Source organism: Amblyraja radiata, chromosome 13 (genome assembly GCF_010909765.2).
Source record: "Amblyraja radiata isolate CabotCenter1 chromosome 13, sAmbRad1.1.pri, whole genome shotgun sequence".
In the NCBI taxonomy this organism is placed as follows: domain Eukaryota; kingdom Metazoa; phylum Chordata; class Chondrichthyes; order Rajiformes; family Rajidae; genus Amblyraja; species Amblyraja radiata.
Window position 1 is genome coordinate 36,930,505 of NC_045968.1, and position 20,892 is coordinate 36,951,396.

Consider the following 20,892-nt stretch of genomic DNA (forward strand, 5'->3'; position numbering starts at 1 on the left):
CTCACCTTTTCCTAATCGGGTACCTGTCCAAGTATCTTTCGGACATGGCTCAATTACCTCCTCTGGCAGCTCATTCCATATGCCCACTCCCCTCAGTGAAAAGGTTGTTCCTCGGGCTCATGTTGATTCTTTCCCCTCTCACCTTAACAAATGTCCTCTTGTTTTTTATTCCTCTACCCTGGGTGCAAGACACTGCATTCCCCCCACCCATTCCCCTCATGATTTTACACACCAGAATAACATCACCCCTCAGCGTCCTGCGCTCCAAGGAATAAAGTCCTACCCTTCCCAACCTCCCCCTATAACTCAGCCCCTCAAGTCCTAGCAACATCCTCGTAAATCGTCTCTGCACTGCATTCTTTCCAGTGTAATGACATTTTTTGTAGGTTAATTGGCTTCTGTAAATTCCCCTTAGTGTATAGGGAGTGGATGAGAAAGTGTGAACGGGTGATCGATGGACAGTGTAGACTCGGTGGGCCAAAGGGCCTGTTTCCATACTATGTCTCTAAACTAAGGGGTTACTGTGTGAATAGCTGAGCTAGATGTTACAGAGGAAAACAGTCAAGGGAGTTCTCAGGTTGGCATGGATTCAATGGACCGAAGGGCCTGTTTCCATACTATATCTCTACACTAAACACTGGATACTTATATGTGTAATCCCAAGTGATGAATATGTGTATTAAAGACAACTAAATTGGAAAGTAATTCAATACATTTAATGTGCATTTCGACTAACTGGTTTGTCGATTTATATGTCAATGGTGTGTGAGCCCATAATAAAACAGGCTGTGTCGTTACGATCACGGTAGATTAAATCAGCTTGTGAAAGCTAACGGTTGAAAGAAAAATGATTGGAGACCGCGACGATATACTAAAACAGCTATGTTTTGGGTTCATTGGATGATGTCATTTGTTTTATATAATCAATAATGAAATGGAAGAAAATAAGACATGCCATATATACCCCACCATATGCAATTAAAAATGTCACTAAGTGTGCTTTACAATCAATTCCACACCGTTGACCTTTTCTTGCCTAATTCCATTTATTTTTCTCCCAAGTAATTTCCATTTCCCCCTTTGAAAATTGCTATTGAATCTGCTTCAACCTTTTCAGCTAACGTGCTCAAGGCCACAGCAACTTAGTTTATGTATTTTTTTTAAAAGCTCATCTTCTTTATTATCCCTGCGATCACTTCCCGTTCTTGGAACTCGTAAAATTGAAAGCTGTCTGGCGCCTTGCGCTGAACTATTGTGGTCTTTTATTGAGGAATGTCTTCAGTGAAAACTAAACAGGAATGTGAATGAATGGAGACGCTATTTTTGTATCTCAGTGCTTTATCGTGCTGTGCATTGAATCCCATCTCGATGGCCTTGAGTAGAGTGTGCTGCTGTTGCAGACAGCGCATAAAATGGCTTTTGATTACTATTCCAGGCAGTTCAATAAACATTGTGTCATACACTTTGCCTTATATAGTGGCGAAGGTGCGTCTGATGCTGCATGTTCATTCATCTTGTTGGTACTACAACAAAAATCACTCTGTCGTCTTTCAGGGTACAACCGGGCGCCTGTTACCACTTGTACAATGGATTGCGAGAGAGCCTTCTAGATGACTATCAGTTACCTGAAATCATGAGGACACCACTTGAAGAACTTTGCCTGCAAATCAAGGTTAAAGATAATTGCTGTTTCTTCACCATTAACCTTCTCATTTTTAATTTTCAGCAAAATGAAAATATAATTCACTCTAACATCACCACTTTTCTACCCCCCCCCCCCCCCCCCTTACCTACTCTAATCTCACCCCCCTCAGAACACCAAGCGAGATCACACATTCCCTGGACAACAATTGGCCTAGCAGGGAACCACCCTGACTGAAGTCATCTGTTGCCAACCCTGATTTGTCCTGGTCTTTTCTCACTTCCCACCTTCCTAACGATATATAGGAGTCCCCACAGAGAACAGTGGATGTAGTAGATGAGATAGATGCTGCTGACCCGCTGCGTTACTTCAGCTCTTTGTGTTTCTTGGGAATGCAAGTTACCTGTTTCCTCTCTTTCCCAGTTGTTTAACGGGATCCTGTACCTGAAATATATGTATCTCTTTCCACAGATGCTGACTGTCCTGCTGAGTGTCTGGCATTTTCTGTTTTTATTTCAAATCACCAACATATGTTTTTTTCATTCATTTTTGTTTACGATTCGTTAAATGCTCTTTTCCTTTCATTGTAGATTTTGCACCTTGGTCAAATTGCCGAATTCCTGGGAAAGGCAATGCAGCCTCCATCAAAGGAAGCCATTAATCTGTCCGTGACCCACCTTAAAGAGTTGGTAAGTAATTAAATGGACAGGATGAATCACACCTGGCAACCCCTCCTACAGCTAACTGCACACGTATAGATCTGTAACAAATATTTTTTACCCCCTTTTGAAGTTTCTTGCTACAGCACAGAAGTAGTGCAGTGGAACCATAGTGGTGCTGTGGTAGAGTTGCTGCCTTACAGTGCTAGAGACCCAGGTTCAATCTCATTATGGGTGCTGTCTGTACGTAGTTTGCAGGTTCTCCCTGTGACCATGGGTTCTCTCCGTGTGCTCCAATTTCTTCCCACATTTCAAAGCCGTGCAGGTTTGTAGGTTCATCGGTTTCTGTAAATTGTTTCTGGTGTGGAACCAGTGTACGGGTGATCGCTGGCAGGCACGGATTCCATGGACTGAAAGGCCTGTTTCCACGCTGTATCTCGAAAACTGAAATTAAGCAGTGTAGTGGTGGCACAAGGAACTGCAGATGCTGGGTTTGAGAGTAAAACACAAAGTGCTGGAGTAACTCAGCCGGACAGGTAGCATCTCTGGAGGACATGGAGCAGTGTCGATAGTCACACCCTTGCCTTTCAGTTGTAGAGTCATCCACCTGGAACTTTAACATGGAAGATTTTAGGACAAGAACAGGCACTTCGACCCACAATATCTTTGCCCACCATGAAATCAAGAGCAACTATTATCTGGCTGCACATAATCCACATCCCTCTATTCCCTGCATATCTATATGCCCATCCTAAAGTCTATTATACGCCACTATCGTATCTGCGTTCCAGGCCCTCTGTGTTAAAAAAAATCTTACCACCCACATCATCTTTAAACTTTGTCCCTCTCACCTTATAGTTATGCCGTCTCTCTTGTGCCCATTTGCAGGTGATTATGATCCCAATGGGCAAGTCTATGGATATGTAGAGCAAAGATTGCTTTTATTAACTTTCTCCCTCACCCTCCCCCTCCTTTGTCCAGTATCATGTGGGGCTTATTTAAAGTTGTAAAATGTTAATTTTATTTTCAATTTTTTCAGAACGCCTTGGACAGGGATGAAGAGCTGACAGCACTCGGTGTCCATTTAGCCCGTCTGCCAGTTGAGCCCCACATTGGGAAAATGATCCTGTTTGGGGCGTTGTTGTGCTGCTTGGATCCCGTCCTCACCATCGCCGCCAGTCTCAGCTTCAAGGATCCATTTGTAATCCCATTGGTAAAGTATCAAAGTTATTACAGGAATGATAGCCAGACTGAAACAGGACTGGCTTGCTCTTACGTGTTAAAGACCAAGGAGTGATCACACTGTAGTGTTTAAGCTTAATTAAATGATTAGATAGAAAGATAGAAAGTACTTTTAGAGGGGAGGAGGAGAAGTCCAGAACAAAGGTTGTCGTATCAAGAACGAATGAACTGCTTGAATTCATTCTCAGATTAAAAGGACATACCTTTAAAAAGGAGATGAAGGATTTATTTAAACTGGGGGTGGTGAATCTGTGGAATGTATTGCCACAGACTGCGGTGGGGACCGTCTTTGGGTATTTTTAAAGCGAAGATTGACATGTTCTTGATTGATAAGGGGTCAAAGGTTATGGGGAGAAGGCAGGAGAATGGGGTTGAGAGGGAAAGATAGATCCATGATTCAATGGCGTAGATTTGATGGGCTGAATGGCCTAAATCTGCTCTTATGACATGAGTGTGTGTGCATGCGCGCACACATACTTTTGACAGGCAACTCTATCACTGCGCCACTGTCTGCGATGACCATATTGAATGGTGGGGCAGGCTTGAATGGCCTACTCCTGCTCCTGCTCTTATTTCCTAATCTTCTTTCTTCAGAGATATAACCTTGGTAAATGGGCACTTTATGGGTGAAATGGTCCTTCACACAAAAGATAATAGAAGTTGAAGTCGAATTGTCTCAAAAAGCTATCGACAATAGGGCTTATTTGAAAATTCCAATGCTGCTTAAATTTCATCCTTAGCCAAATCAGTTAGAGTAAATAAGCTAAGACAGGCACATTGAATACTGGTCCTGCCAACCATGTTGTAGATGAGTTATGGAACAGGCTCAAGGAGGCAAATGGCTTCCTGCTCTTGGATGGACGTTGAATTTCTATGAAGCTACTTGAAGCAGACATGGGGCTACCATGTAGAAACAAGGAACTCAGATGCTGGTTTACAGAGGAAAGATGCAAAGTGCTGGAGGAATTCAGTGGCTCAGGCAGGATTCCTGGAGAAGATGGATAGGTGACATTTTGGGTGGGATCCTTGCTTCTGTCTGATTGCTGGGGTTGGGGAAAGAAAGCTAGGAGAGCTAACATGTTTCTGAAACACGTAACCATACTAAGGCATTCGTACCTCTGAATATTTTGTCTTGGTTTCCTTCAGATCAGCTACTCGTTCCCTAGGGTTTATTCATATACTACTCTCAGGAAATTAAACAGAAAGAACTGTTGACCAAATATCTTATCACTTGAGACACTAAATTACTTGTGCAGTGTGGTGTGGTTCATATAATTGAACTGGAGTGGGGAAGGTCACGTAAGCTATTTTCATAGGATCTTGTAGTTTGCTTTTTATTGAGGATGATCCTTCTTTCCTTAAATGAGATTGGTTGGGACAGGAGGCTTGAAGTTGTTTGTATGACAAGTAAATGGCTTTTGTCTAACCTTCCTGTTTCGGTGTCGGTGGCAGGGTAAAGAGAAAGTGGCAGATGCAAAACGTCGAGAGTTGTCCAAGCAAACCCGCAGCGACCATCTTACTGTCGTTAACGCGTTTAAGGTATGTATGACTTCAGATAAGCTGCAGCAGGAACACTAAAGGCTCTAGGAGCAGCAGGTCATTCAGTATCTTTAGACTTAGACTTAAGAGATACAGCACAGAAACAGGCCTTTTGGTCCACTACGTCCGAGCCAACCAGCGATCGTCAATCTTCAGTTCCCATCCAGTGTCACATCTCCATAATCCAAATTAGATCACGAGGAGTTTACATCTGTTTGTGCACTTAATTTATTCACTTTTTATTATGAATGTTTAGTTTAGTTTAGAGATACAGTGTGGAAACAAGCCCTTCGGCCTACCGAGTCCACCACTGACCAGCGATCCCCGCACATTAACACTATCCTACACACACTAGGGACAATTTACATTAATACCAAGCCTAATTAACTTACAACCTTGTACATCTTTGACAATGACAATAAACTCACTTGAACTTGAACTTGAACTTGATCTTTGGAGTGTGGGAGGAAACCGAAGGTCTCGGAGAAAACACACGCAAGTCACGGGGAGAACGTGTAAACTCCATGAAGACAAGCTTTGAGACGTACAGCAGTTAGGATTGAAGATACAAGAAGCTGGAAACCTGGAAAAAAATCAGCTGGAGGAACTCAGCGGACCAAGCAGCATCTGTGGAGGGAATCTGAAGACGATTCTTCCCCTCCCTGTCCATTCCCTCCACTGATGTTGCTTGAGCAGTTTTTAGGATTTTTACAATTCTTTAGCATTATTTTACCCGGGGTATTTTTTTTCTGTTTTCTATTTCTATGTATGTGGCTCCCCCTTGTTTTCTAGTTTTCTCTTCCTCTGACCCCCTGCATAGGGTTGAATCCCTGTTTGAGTTTAACTTTTTGTATGCTTATTTAAACTTGGTGAGCCGAGTTTCTGTTGAAGCACTCCTCCTCTTTAAGGAGTTTTCTGATGATGATGCAGTCAATGCTTGTGATGCCTTGTTTGATGTGTGCCTTCATTTCCAGGGCTGGGAAGAAGCTAAAAGACGAGGATTCAGATCGGAGCGGGATTACTGCTGGGAGAATTTCCTTTCACCAAACAATCTTCAGGTAAATGGATTCCTGAAATAATGTAGAAATAAGGAACTGCAGATGCTGGTTAACGGAGTTGAGGTACAGAAATTGAACACCTAGATTAAATGCAGGTCAGTACAGGTGCTGGAGTAACTCAGCAGGTCAGGCAGCACGTCTGGATAACAAGGGTAGCTGATGTGGGTCAACACCTTTCCTCAGACTGATTGTGGTGGGGGGAGAGAGAAGCATATTATATTGCCGCTACCCTGCTTCATTTCAGGGCCTGTAAGGCAGCAACTCTACCACTGCGCCACCGTGTCACTCTAGTTTTAGACTCTTCTACTCTGGGGAAAAAGACTGTGATCATCTACTTTGCACAAAGCACCTCATGATTTGATGAACCTCTTAAAGGTAACCCTTCAGCCTCTTTTAATCCAAAGAAAATAGCCCCCAGCCTGTTCAGTCTCTCCTTACAATGCAACCCATCAGTTCTAGCAACATCCTTGTTAATCTTTTCTGCAGCCTAATTATCAATGATAGTGGCAGTAAAGATGTCAAAGTTTGTCATCTTTACAGACTGCACCCGCAGTCAGGATCGAACCTGGGTCTCTGGCGCTGTAAGGCAAAAGAGACAAAATGAAGATTGTAGGTTGTCAGTATTGTGGGCGAGTTCACCATTGGAAAATTGTGATTCTGAAATGAATTGAAAAGTATTCTGAAATGAATTGAAGTGGTGATTGACCTTAACCTGTTGTTTATTGCATCCACATAGATGCTTCACAACATGAAAGGGCAGTTTGCTGAACACCTGCTGGTAGCTGGCTTTGTAAGCAGCAGGAATCCCAAAGATCCCAAGGCCAACATAAACTCAGGTAACGATCGGCAGAAGCCTCCGTCAAATGTCAGCAGGGATCAAAGGATGTTGAATCAGGTCGGTGTGGGCAAGGTGGGCCGAAGGGCCTGTTTCCACACTATGTCTGCAACAAGGATGCAAGGAACTGCAGATGCTGGCTTACAAACAAAGACACAGAGTGCTAAAGTAACTCAGCGAGTCAGGCAGTATCTCTGGAGGGCATGTATAGGTGGCGTTTCGGGTTGGGACCCCTCTTTAGACTGATTTTACAGGGGGTTGGAGGGAGAAAGCCGGAAGAGAAGAGAGACAGGACAAAGCCAGTCGAGTGATAGGTTATGTGTGTAGGAAGTAACTGCAGATGCTGGTTTACACCAAAGATAGACACAAACTGCTGAAGTAACTCCGGATCAGGCAGCATCTCTGGAGAAAAGGAATAGGTGACGTTTCGAGCCGAGATGTTTCGTCTGATGAAGGGTCTCGTCCCAAAATGCCACCTATTCCTTTTCCCCAGATGCTAGCTGACCTGTAGTTACTCCAGCATTTTGTCTGTCTTGAGCGAACACAGGCAAGGGGGAGGGTGGTTGGTCGGCAGATGGTTGTACAGAGGACAGAGATGAAAGGACAGAAGTTGCGAGACAACAGGATTGAGTAGCTGTGAGGCCAGTTGAAGAAATGTAGGTGGAGGAGAGACGTGGGTGTGAGTCCAGGTGGGCCACAGGGGAGGAGTGGTGCGATAGGGGGAGGGGGGTTGTTGCCTATTGCCTGTGATTCTCCTCTCCTGTCTCTCTGCCCTCTCCTCCTTTCATATTAATATATGTTTTATTTTGACAGAGAACGAGAAGCTGATTAAAGCTGTGGTCTGTGCCGGCTTGTATCCCAAGGTGGCAAAAATCCGGCCGAGTTTCAGCAAGAAGCGGAAAATGTGAGAGAATTTTATTTTCTATTAATTTGGCTTAGTTTAGTTTTAGCGATACAGCGTGGAAACAGGCCCTTTGGTCCACTGTGTTCGTGCCGATCAGTGATCGCCCGTACGCGTTACATCTATCCTACACACTAGGGACAATTTGCAATTTACAGCGGTCATTTAACCTACAAACCAGCGCGTCTTTGGGTTTGTGGGAGGAAACCGGAGCACCCAGGAAAAACGTATTCTCATAGGGAGAACGTACCAACTCCGTACATACAGCATCCACAGTAAGAATCGAACCCGGTCTCTGGCATTGTAGGGCAGCAACACCACTGCGCCACTGTGCTGCCCACTGTGGCCTTTTTGATTTGCGCATGTTTGTCTACTGTCCTTGAGATTATTTTCATGGGCTTCTTTCCATTAAACAGACAAACAAATGCGTGTACACACACACACACACACACTCCAGATTTCTCTCCCAGGCCAGTTTGGTTATTAATAAACAAAAAACAATCCATTGGAGGAACTCAGTGGGACAAACAGCATCCATGGAGGCAAATTACAGAATTTAATATGAGCGGCAGATTAATGGTCAGTGTGTTCATTGTGTACCTCTAAACTAAATTGAAGGAAAGAAAGATACAGGTGCTGATTTTCAATGGATAGCCTCTTGCCCGTGTAACCTTGGTCTGGGGTTTAAATAGAGATTGCAATGAGAACAATATGGCTCACGATACTTCAGTAGAGATTTCCTCAATGGCAGAGGTCTCTGTGTCCTTGTTTCTGGTGGGATCTCGCTGTCTCCACGGCTGCACTCTCATGGTCTTGTCGTGGTCGCTTACAGGGCAAAGGTCTTCACCAAGTCTGATGGCCGAGTGAACATTCATCCAAAGTCGGTGAATGCAGAGGAAGGGGATTTCCAGCACAGCTGGCTCATCTACCACCTGAAGATGCGTACAAGCAGTGTGAGTACTGGTGTGAGGCATCTGTGTGTAAGATGCATACAGTGTGAGTATTGGTGTGATAGTCATTGTTGTGTAAGATGCGTACAAGCCGTGTGAGGATCATTGGTGTATACGATGCGTACAGGCAGTGTGAATGTGTGTGTGTGTGTGTGTGTGAGAGTCACTGGTGTGTAAGATGCGTATAAGTATTGTTACCTGCCCAGCTTGCTACCTGTAGCCGCCGATGTTTCTGCTCCCCTTGGTCACATAGAACAGTACAGCACAGGACCAGATCAGGGAGATTAGTTTATCTTGGCATCATGTTCAGCATGGACCTTCCTGTGCTGTACTGTTCTGTGTTCTAGAGCACTGCAGCACATGATCAGGCCCTTCAGCCCACAATGTCTTTGCCCAACCATGATGCCAAATTAAACTAATCCCTGCCTGCATGTGATCCATAACGCTCCATTCCCAGAACATCCAGGTGTCTATCTAAAAGGCTCTTGAACGCCACTTTCGTATCCGCCTTCGCCCACCACACCTGGCGGCACATTCCAGGCACCCATTCGATGGAGTTCCATGAGTTATTGCTGACTTGCTTGGTGTTTTGATTGCCTTACAGATCTACCTGTATGATTGCACTGAGGTGTCCCCGTACTCTCTCCTCTTCTTTGGAGGTGATATCTCGATAAAGAAAGAGCAGGACCAAGAAACCATTGCTGTCGATGAGTGGATTGTATTCCAGTCGCCATCCCGAATAGCCCATTTAGTAAAGGTAAAACAAAACTATTGCCAATGGATTGTAGTTCAAACCAAGGTAGATTGTTCATTAATGTTGTAGGTCTTGAAGTGTAAAGAATTGTGCTCATGTGGGGGAGGGGGGGGGGGGTCAACAACGTGGAAGTGTATGCGTGCAGTTAACGGGAAAGAGAGTGGAGGAAAGGTCATGTTTGGGGGATGGGAACCAATGCAAGGAGACAGAGGGTCGTAAATGGAGGACAGAAGTAGAAGGGAGAAAAGAAAAACAAACCTGAAAGCTTTGTGACTTAATGAGAGGAGCATTTGTAAAAAGGTGGATGAATTGAATGTGCAGTTAGTAGTTAGTGGATATGATATAGTTGGGATTACGGAGACATGATTCCAGGGTGACCAAGTCTGGGAGCTCAATATGCAGGGGGACTCAATATTCAGGAAGCATAGGCAGAAAGGAAGATGAGGTGGGTTCGCATTGCTGGTTAAAGAGTAGATTCATGCAATAGTAAGGAGAGACATGAGCTTGAATGCTGTAGAATCTGTACGGGGAGGAGAACTGCAAAATAGCCAAGAGCAGAAAACGCTTGTTGGAATTGTATACAGACCACCAAATGGCAGTAGGGAGGTTGGGGATAGCATTAACAGGAAATTAGGGGGAAAAGGTACAGCAGTTATTATGGGTGATTTTAATCTACATATAGATTGGGCCAACCAAATTGGTAACAACGCTGAAGAGGATGTTTTCCTGGAATGTATACGGGATTGTTTTCTAAGCCAATATGTAGAGGAACCAACTGGAGGGCAGGCTATCTTAGACTGGGTATTGTGTGAAGAGGAAGGATTAGTTAGTGATCCTGTTGTGTAAAGCCCCTTGGGCAACTGTGACCATAATATGGTGGAATTCAGCATTAGGATGAAGAGTGTCATGGTTAATTCAGAGACTAATGTCCTGAAATTAGTCCTGAAAAAGAAAGGAGACTTTGATGGTATGAGACGGGAAATGGCTAGGATAGACTGGTAAATGCCACTTAAAGGGTTGATGGTGAATATGCAATGGCAAAGATTTAAGGATCGCATGGACAAACTACAAAAATTGTTCATCCCTGTCTGGCGAAAAAATAAAACGGCGAAGGCGGCTCAACCGTTGCTAACAAGGAAAACGAAGGATCGTGTTAATTCCAAGGAAGAGGCATATAAATTGGCCAGAGGAAGCAGCAAACCAGTGGACTGGGAGAAATTTAGAATTCAACAGAGGAGGACAAAGGGTTTAATTAAGAGGCGGAAAAAGGAGCATGAAGGAAAGCTTGCGGGGAATATAAAAACTAATTGTAAAAGCTTCTTTGTATATGTGAAGAGGAAAAAGTTAGTGGACAAATGTAGGTCCCTTACAGTCAGAAACAGGTGAATTTATAATGGGAAACAAAGAAATGACAGACCAGTTAAACAAGTACTTTAGTTCTGTCTTCACTAAGGAAGACACAAGCAATCTCCCAGAAATACTAGGGGACTGAGGATCTAGTGGGAGGGAGGAACTGAAGGGCATCCACATTAGTCAGGAAATGGTATTAGGCAAACTGTTAGGACTGAAGGCAGATCACCAGGGCCTGATGGTCTTCATCCCAGAGTACTTAAGAAGGTGGCCCTTGAAATCGTGGATGCATTGGTGATCATTTTCCAATGTTCTATAGACTCTGGGTCAGTTCCTGTGGACTGGAGGGTAGCCAATGTAACTCCACTTTTTAAGTCAGCATGGATTTATGAAGGGGAAATCATGCTTGACTAATCTTCTGGAATTTTTTGAGGATGTAGCAAATAGAATGGACAAAGGAGAGACAGTGGATGTGGTGTATCTGGACTTTCTAAAAGCCTTTGACAAGGTCCCACACGAGATTAGTGTGCAACATTAGAGCACATGGTATTGAGGGTAGGGTATTGACATGGATAGACAACTGTTTGACCGACAGGAAGCAAAGAGTAGGAATTAACAGGTCATTTTCAGAATGGCAGGCAGTGACTAGTGGGGTGCCACAAGGCTCAGTGCTAGGACCCCAGATATTTACAATATATATATTAACGATTAACATATAAAATTCTTAAGGGATTGGACAGGCTAGATGCAGGAAAAATGTTCCCCATGTTGGGGAAGTCCAGACCCAGGGGTCACAGTTTAAGAATAAGGGGTAGGCCATTTAGGACTGAAATGAGGAAAACCTTTTCTCCCAGAGTGTTGTGAATCCGTGGAATTCTCTGCCACAGAAGGCAGTGGAGGCCAATCACTGGATGTTTTCAAGAGAGAGTTAGATTTAGCTCTTAGGGCTAACGGAATCAAGGGATATGGGGAAAAAGCAGGAACGGGGTACTGATTTTAGATGATCAGCCATGATCATATTGAATGGCGATACGGCTCAAAGGGCCGAATGGCCTACTCCTGCACCTATTTTCTAAGTTTCTATGTTTCTAAGTAACATAGTTCATATTTATAATTTACTGTTGGGGTTCCAGAGATCATTTCCTGCACCTCAATACAAGTTCTAATTTGTTTAACCTAAATTAATTGAAGGATTAACCAAGATGTTAATTTAATTTGTTATAGTCACGTGTACCAAGGTACAGCGAAAAGCTTTTTTGTTGCGTGCTATCCAGTCAGCGGAAAGACTACACATGATTACAATCAAGCCATCCACAGTGTACAGATACACGATGAAGGGAATAACGTTTAGTGCAAGATAATGCCCAGTAAAGTCCGATTAAAGATAGTCCGAGGGTCTCCAATGAGGTAGATTGTAGGGTCAGGACTGCCCTCTAGTTGGTGAACGGACGGCCTGGTTGCCTGATAACAGCTGGGTAGAACTTGTTCCTGGATCTGGAGGTTTGCATTTTCACACCTCTTGCTTGATGGGAGTGGGGAGAGGAGGGAAGGACCGGGATGAGACTGGTCCTTGATTAAGTGACTGGGCTGTTGTAGCCTTGGGTTGTGAGACCCGTGCTCTGTACTCGCAGTGAAGTCTGCCTCTCGTTATAGGACTTGAAAAAGGAACTTGATGCCCTTCTACAAGAGAAGATAAAGAAGCCCCGTCCTGTGGATTGGAACAACCGCTCGAAAGACTGTGCTGTCCTGTCAGCGATCATAGACTTGATAACCACGCAAGATAGCGCAAGCGCAAAGAACTACACGCCTCGATTCCAGAGTTACTGAAGCTGTGATCCCTGCGAATGGATTCTGGAGAGGCTGATCCTGAAACAGTGTTTCATATCTCGCAAGTGCTGAGATGTTTTGTGTCGTTAACCCCTTTTTTTTGGCTATCTTGAAAAGATGTTTGGAAAAATATCCCCTGGAGACTGCGACGGCCAGAATGCATAGAATAAAATGCCTGGTGTGTTAAGAAGTGTAATTGCCTTCGAGTAGAGGTTAGGGCATTTTGAGATTCGGGAGGTTAGGTGAGAAGGTAGAGCGGTAGATCTCTTCACTAATTGTGTCTGAATATGTAGAGAAGGTGCAGAGCTTTTCCATTCCAATCAGAGTCTGAAAGCATTCCCCATCCCACCGGTTAGTCTTCACCTTTAGAATAAAACTAGCGGCTCTAACAACATCGAAACCAAGGCAAGGCTTAGTAGTGTGTGGGCTCATGTAGGGGCCCCGACCAAAAATCATAAACCCAGGACATTAACCCATTTGTACAGATGTCGGCAGGTTAGTTAATGTTGGACCATCTGTATCTCCATTGTTCTTTCATCTCCACATACATTTTTGTGTGATTAGATAATACAGAAATGGTTCAGCAGACTTGATTCCTCTGGTTTATTTATCACAGCAAGTTATTGCATGAAAAACATGGCGGCCGGTACTTTTTTCCTCCCCACCCTTAATAGACACTGTAATGCATTGGGCATGATGCTTCCAGTGCAATATCTCACATGCAAGGATTGCCTCCATTGTCTACAGCAACCACCCGTGTACTATTGGGGAAAGTCCTCTGTGGGATCTCTCTCTTCTATAATATCTGTACTCCACCAATGGCAGACACTGCGGTGATGGGGTATTTTTTAACCTATTTAGCTGGTTAACCTGAAGGGAGTGGATGGATGGTTTTACACTCCATCATGTTTGACTTTAGTATGATCTGTGTGCGGCAAGGGTTAATTTAAGCCAACATTTGTTCGGTCTCATCAGCTGCCTGGTGAGCAAAGGTTAAAGTTGCCACCTAAATCTGGGGGGAGTTGATGGACATGTGGTGCAAGTAAAGAAAGAAATATGGGATCGGTGTAGGGTATCTTTTAATTACATATTTGATGGTCATCGAAGGCCCAAACGACCTTCCTCCATGCTTTATCACATTAACCTACCTAGTACGAATGGGCTCCATTTCAAACTGGTGACCCTCAATTGTTGGAATTAGACGTAGCCTATTTAACCCCTCAAATTTGTTTTACCATTCACCATATAATGGCTGATCTGTGATCCACATCTACCCACCCTTGTCCCTTATCCCTCATACATTTGGTTGTTCATAATCCACTGAATACCAATTGTAGGATCAGTGCAAGTCTGTAGAGAAGGGTTCCAAACACTGCATATTTCCCTCTTGAAAGACCAGCCTCTGATTCTGAGACTGCCTTTGCCCCACATTCCCTTCTGATGTAAAACACAGTGCTGGAGGCACTCAGTGGGTCAGGCAGCATCTGTAGAGGGAATGGAAAGACGCTGTTTCAGGTCAAGATCCATCTTCAAATCGGTCCACTGAGTTCCTCCAACAGTGTTTTTGTTTAAAATTCTTGCATCTGCAGTTCCTTGTATTCCCCCCCCCCCCTCACCGATGACAGTTTACATCTCTCGTCCCTGACTGTTTCCTTGATATCGTAAAATATGATTAAATTCTAATCGTAGTGGGCATGACACAGTCTTGTGTAATTTTGCAATTTAACTTGAATTTTAAGTCCATTTTTTTGTTGTTGCTTGGATTGGGATGTGGAGAGGTTAGTTTTGTGTCTTAAAATTGCCTTCTGTTGCCATTGACTGCAGACATACTGTCCAGTCAAGATCGTGACTGTACCTAGTGTGTCAGTGTGCCAATATTGCACGAGTATGCCTCTACTACCCATTAGCACTTTGTCTTGTGGCATTTGAGCAGACCAGTTGCTGCGGTTGGTATGGTATAGACCCTGGGCTTGACGATCAGCCCTCTTGGGGCCTAACGCACAGACATTGTCACGATATTGAGGCTTGAGGTCTTAGCCTGCTGTATAATGTGAGGGTTAGGGATTGGAGTTGCCAGTAGATGTGTTCGAGAAGACATGTTCCCTCGCTTGCGGCCATTTTGGAAACCAAAGGCGAGCAGAGTGCTGGTGCTCTGGCACAACAACAACCCCAGCAGCAGTGAACCAAGAACATAAGTCATTTTACAAAGTGCTGGAAAGTACATCAGCGGGTCAGGCAGCACCTCGGGAGAATGTGGATCAGCAATGATTCGGGTCGCACACTTCTTCAGACCTGAAGTATTGCCTATCCATGTCCTCCAGAGATGCTGCCCAACCTGCCAAGTTACTGCAGCACTTGTGTTTTTTTTTGTGTCAACCAGCATCTGCCGTTTCTTGCATCCACAAAATTTCCGAACAACTCAGTGCACTTTGGCGGAACCTCTATGTACAAATTGGCTGTCGTACAATCCCTAATGCTGATAACCTTTACAAGATAAAGCGATTCAAGTATTTGGGATTGTTTCTGGAAAATTAGATGATTCTTATAAATGAACTGTCATTTAAGAACTTCCTCTAAGTGGATATGTTGAGCTAGATCGATTGGTTGCTCTGTGGTGGTTTCTCAAGCCTGATTAAGGGCTGATAAGGATCCTGTTTAGGATGCAATTGCATCTCTGTATTACCTGTTTTCACCCAGCATCACCAAACCATGTAGGCAGTCTACGAAGTGCGGCACCTTTGGGCGTAACTTGGGCAGGGCAGTGGTGGAGTTGCTCCCTTACAGTGACCTGGGTTCAATACCAACTACGGGTGCTGTCTGTACGGAGTTTGCAAGTTTTCCCCGTGGCCGCGTGGTTTTTCTCCCGGTGCTCTGGTTTCCTCCCACATTCCAAAGACGTACAGGTTTGTAAGGTTAATTGGCTTTGGTAAAATAATAAATTATCCCTAATGTATAGGATAGTGCTAGTGTACGGGGTGATCACTGGTTGAATCGGTGGCCTGATTCTGCGCTGTACCTCTAAACTAAACGAAAGTAACAAATGTTGACACAAATGTGCAGCTCAAAAGCCGGCTGCTGTAAATGAAAAATGACCAAATCGGTCACACTATCAACCCCTGAGCAAATGGTTAGTCAAAGTATAAGGAATGTCAGTTAATTATCTACTCCAAGCAGGAGCTTGAATCGATACACCGAGCTTTGGAATCATCTCCTCGTCCAAATCATTGGGTGATGTTGGAAGCCCATCTTTCAAAGTACCAAGATCTGGACTGATAACCAAAGGTTTTCCTTTGGGATGTTATCCAGACATTTAGAACACTTCAGTCACCAGCTAGTCGTGGCCCATCGATGAATGGTGAAACAGCGGCAGCATAGTGGTTGTTCTGGCAGAGAGTCGGTGGTTGAACTTGAAGAGAAATGCTGGATATTGAGTAGAAAGGTTCAAGACCACCCTTGTCACCTTGTATGAGGACAAGCAAGGAAAGGAAGCAGCATTGGTGAAGCGCAGGGTGACTAAGTGGGAAATTTGAGGTTACTGCTTGTAATGGTTAATCTGTCAACCTGAGATATCGGGATAAATGAAATGCAAACGACTGCTGGTGTTGTCAAAATGTCCAATACCTTCTTGTACTGTCACCATGACCATTCCTGGTAAGTGGATAATTTTTTTTGTAGTTTCGTAGAAGTTCTGGCTTGAATGTTCCTCTGTTTTACAAATAGTATTTATTTCTGTGATAAGTTTATAAGATGCAAGAGCTGGGTTTTTTTTAACGTAATGCGTGCATATGTACTTTTCCCTTTCATTAAAATCCTTGCTGTACCCAAATTTTCTTTTGATCTTTGTCTGCCAACAATTTACTGTTATATCTCAAATGTTTAAGGAATTGTTGGGTGTCTTGAGTAGTGAAATGTCAGTCCTGACTTTTGTTTTCCTGCATTCATATAACCAAATGCCCAAATAATTCTTCAGACCATAAGACATAGGAGCAGAGTTGGGCCATTTGGCCCATCGATCTATTCCACCATTCGATCATGACTGATCTATTTTTCCTTCTCAATCTCATTCTCCTGCCTTCTCCTCGGACCAGTTGACACCTTTTACTAATCGAGAAATTATTTCCCCTTTTTCTTCTTCCTTAGCTGGTAAACAGAAAGCCCGATGTGTAAGGGAAGCATTTTGTTGCTGGATTCTGTTGTGGTACAACAAAAGCGAAAGTTCACAAGTTAGAGCACCAAAGATAAATCTATAGCCAGTTGTAAATCAACAGATCAGTAATCGAGAGATGCAGCACGGAAACAGGACCTGTGGACTACCAAGCCAGTTTTGTGTAACCCAGGATAGTGTTAGTGAGCAGGGATCGCTGGTCGGCGTGGATTCAGTGGGCCGAAGGGCCTGTTTTCACGCTGTACCTCTAAACTGAAAACAAAACTAAACTCCCTCGAAATTCTACCACACTCCTACATGCTGGGGGAAATTTGTGGCGTTCAGTTAACCTACCGACCCATGTGTGTTTGGAATGTGGGAGGAACACTCTTGGTCACAGGGTGAACGTGCAAACTCCACACAGATAATGTCAGGGTTGAACCCGGTCTCTGGCACTGTGAGGCAGAGGCTCTACTAGCTGCGCTGACATACCATGCATCAGGTTGCATCTATGGAGCAGAAAATCAAATCAACTTGTTTCAAACTCTAGAACTTTAGTCAGATTCCAAACAATCTGAGACATCGACTGACTTCTGTTCTCCAACAGTGGCTGCCTGATCTGCTGCTTGCTCAGTCGATAAGTGTGTAATTTATCCAGGCGAATGACTATTCACCATGTGGACACAATAAACTGCAGATGTTGGTTTATAAGCAGTTGAGGCAGTATCTCTAGAGAACATGGATAGGTGACATTTTGGGTCATGAGCCTTCTTTAGACTGATTGTGGTGTGGGAAGAGGGGAAGAGGTGGTGCCAGGCCAATGCCTGACGAGTAGGGAAGGGAAGGGTTTTGATAGGCAGATGGGTGGACAAAGGCCAGAGATGAAAAGACAAAATGTGTGATATAAGGATAGAAGAGGAGCAATTTGTGAAACCAGAGGAAGTTATATGGGTAGAGGGAAGTGGAGAACTGGTGCGAGTCCAGTTGGGGCACAGGAAAGAAAGATGTGGGGGGGGTGGGGGGGGAGAGAGGAGGGAGAGGAAGGGGTTTGTAGGTTAATTACCTAAAATTGGAGAATTTATTGTTGATTACATTGGGTTGTAAGCTACCCAAGCAGAATATGAGGTTCTTTTCCTCCAGTTTGCATGTGGCCTCACAATGTCAATGAAGGAGGCCCAGGAGATCTAGCAGGCCTTGGCGGACCGAGCGCAAGTGTTTGGTGAAACAGTTGCCGAATCTACTTTTGGTCTCGCCAATGCACCCTTGTTTGGCAATAGCCCAGCCCCTTCAAACAAACTCTTAAGTGATTTCAGCAGAGATTAAGACCTGCCATTTGTTTGTTTTAAAGCAGTGTCTAGACAGGATGAAGAAATTGGATTCTACATCACTGGATTTGGCCACAATCCCATAGCAGAATTAGGCCATTTGGCACATTGAGTCTGCTCCGCCAATCGATCCTGGCTGAGCTCATTTTCCCCCTCAACCCCATTCTCCTGCCTTTTACCCATAACCTTTGGTGCTCTTATTAATCAAGGACCTATCAATCTCTGCTTTAAAAATACCCAATTACATAGCCTCCACAGCCCTCTGGGCAAAGAATTCCCACAACTTCAACACCCTCTGGTTAAAGAAATTCCTCCTCATCTCCATTTTAAAATCACTTCATTTAATTCTGAGGCTGTGCCCTCTGTTTCAAGACTCTCTCATGACTAGAAACATCCTCTCTGCCTAGGCCTTTGCTGAGACTGTTTTACTAACTCAAAAAGAACCAGAATTTTTAATCTCTGAGGTGGAATTTGAACTTGAACAGTTTCTGAAGTATTACATCCTATGTTACGGTTGTGGACAAAGAGCAGAGGAGTTTGGTGTACATTCATCCCTCAACTAAGGCCACACAAGTCAACTTTCCAGGCCATTAATTCATATGTATGTGTAGCAGCTTGTTCTATGTCAATTGGTTCTCATGTTTAAATAAAACTTTACAACAGTGATTACACTTCTAGCTGTAAATCACTTCAGGACATTTTGTGGTTGTGAATGGTGTTATAGAAATGCATGCCTTCATTTTACTGCTTCACAGTTCAGGTCAAATAAGCAAAGAAATTGGCCTGTGTTAATTTAAAATACTCCATGTTCATGAAAGCCAATTATACATCTTTTCCGTGGAAAGGTGTTCAATGAATCTTGAAATGTACCAACTTACATTAACTTTATTAAAGGTCTTAGCCCCACATTATTGTATTGTTTCTCATTCCAGATATACTGGACACCAGGATTTCCTTGCTTAAAGCATCAAGGTGGTTGTTGCCACAATAGAGAGATAATTGTTTTTTCTCAGGTAAACATAGCACATGGAACAGTTCAGGAACAGGCCATTTGGCCCACAATGACTGTGCCGGCCATCGTGCCAACTTAAACTAATCTCTTCTGCCTACAAGTGATCCATATCCCTCCATTCACTGCATATCCATATGCGTTAGGGTTATGCTTAAGGTCTGAAGAAGTGTCTTGGCCTGAAATGTCACCTATCCATGTTCACCATCAATGCTGCTGATCCGCTGAGTTACTCCAGTACTTTGTGTCCTTTTTTTAAATCCATGTGCTAAAAGCATCTTGTATGTATTTAATTATAAAATTAAAGCACAATAGTGGAGAATAAATAATCATCCATAATCTGATTCATGTCGCTAGCTCTCAAAGGTTGTTGGGAAGGGGAAAGTCAAACCATTCTAAATTGTTTCATCGTTCAAATAGATCAGGGCTAACCTGCAGCTTAAATCCATCTTTAGTTTAGAAAGACAGCGCAGAAACAGGCCCTTCAGCCCACTGAGTCCATGCTAACCAGCGCTCACCTCGTGGGTGATCACTAGTTCTATTCACACTAGGGACAATTTACAATTTTTACTGAAGCCAATTAACCTACAAACCTGCACTTCTTTCGAATGTGGGAGGGAACCGGAGCACCCGGAAAAAACCCATGTTGTCACAGGGAGAACGTACAAACTCCTTACAGACAGCACATGTAATCAGGATTGAATCTGGGTCTCTGGCGCACTAACGCAACATCTCTACCGCTGCGCCACCTTCTGGGGTCTCACTCTGGCAATTATTAAGTCTCTATCTGAATATGGAATAAATTGGAACAGAATAAGACCAACTTGTTTCTTGAACCATAACTTTAAAAAACCTTTTTAATAAATTTACTATCTTCATAATTTAGTATAAGAATAAAACCTGCCACTAGGTGGCAGGAGCACTGCACCTATGAGGACAATCTCCCTGTTCACTCGTGGCCCATTTTATATAATGATCAAGAGAGCCGTAAAAAACAAATATTATTCATGTACCGTGTAATCTGAGGATAACACCCTGGTTAAAAAGTAGATATAATTGACGGTATTTGATATTAAATATATTTTATACACAAGGATGTGGCCTGGACTGGTGGGCTTGAGTTATAAGAAGTAACTGGATATACTGGGACTGTTTATCCTGGAGCAGAAAAAGATGAGGCGTGATCTTAGAGAGATGTATAAAATCATGAGAGGAATAGATCGGGTAGACCCACAGTCTCTTGCCCAGTGTTGGGGAATCGAGAACCAGAGGACACAGGTTTAAGGTGAAGGGGGAAAGATTGAATGGGAATCTGAGTAGTAACCTTTTCACATAAAGGGTGGTGGGTGTATGGAACGAGCTGCCGGAGGAGGTAGTTGAGGCATGGACTATTGCAATGATTAAGAAACAATTAGACGGGTACATGGATAGGCCAGGTGTAGAGGGGTATGGGCCAAACGTAACCAGACGGGGACTGTGTAGATGGGACATGTTGGTCGGTGTGGGCAAGTTGGGCCAAAGGATCTGTTTCCACACTGTATGACTCTGACTATATAGATAAAGTGGATGATCACACCTTTTTCCCCGGTGCAGGGGAGTCTAAAATTATAGGGCATCGGCTTTATGGTGAGTGGAGAAAATTTAAAGGGGACCTGAG

The 20,892-nt window shown here is 43.7% G+C and overlaps 1 protein-coding gene across 1 annotated transcript in view; it reads left to right on the forward strand.

Annotated features, from left to right (window-relative positions):
- Window positions 1-13,345, forward strand: part of dhx36 (DEAH-box helicase 36) — a 60,865-nt gene extending 47,520 nt beyond the window's left edge. Inside the window, exons 16-25 of the mRNA XM_033031801.1 lie at window positions 1,555-1,672; window positions 2,233-2,331; window positions 3,341-3,514; window positions 4,996-5,082; window positions 6,057-6,140; window positions 6,877-6,976; window positions 7,789-7,879; window positions 8,709-8,829; window positions 9,431-9,583; window positions 12,584-13,345. Of these exons, the coding sequence (XP_032887692.1) occupies window positions 1,555-1,672; window positions 2,233-2,331; window positions 3,341-3,514; window positions 4,996-5,082; window positions 6,057-6,140; window positions 6,877-6,976; window positions 7,789-7,879; window positions 8,709-8,829; window positions 9,431-9,583; window positions 12,584-12,757 (1,201 nt within the window). The 3' untranslated portion in view covers window positions 12,758-13,345. The remainder of the gene's footprint in view (window positions 1-1,554; window positions 1,673-2,232; window positions 2,332-3,340; window positions 3,515-4,995; window positions 5,083-6,056; window positions 6,141-6,876; window positions 6,977-7,788; window positions 7,880-8,708; window positions 8,830-9,430; window positions 9,584-12,583) is intronic.
- The last annotated feature ends 7,547 nt before the right edge of the window (window positions 13,346-20,892 follow it).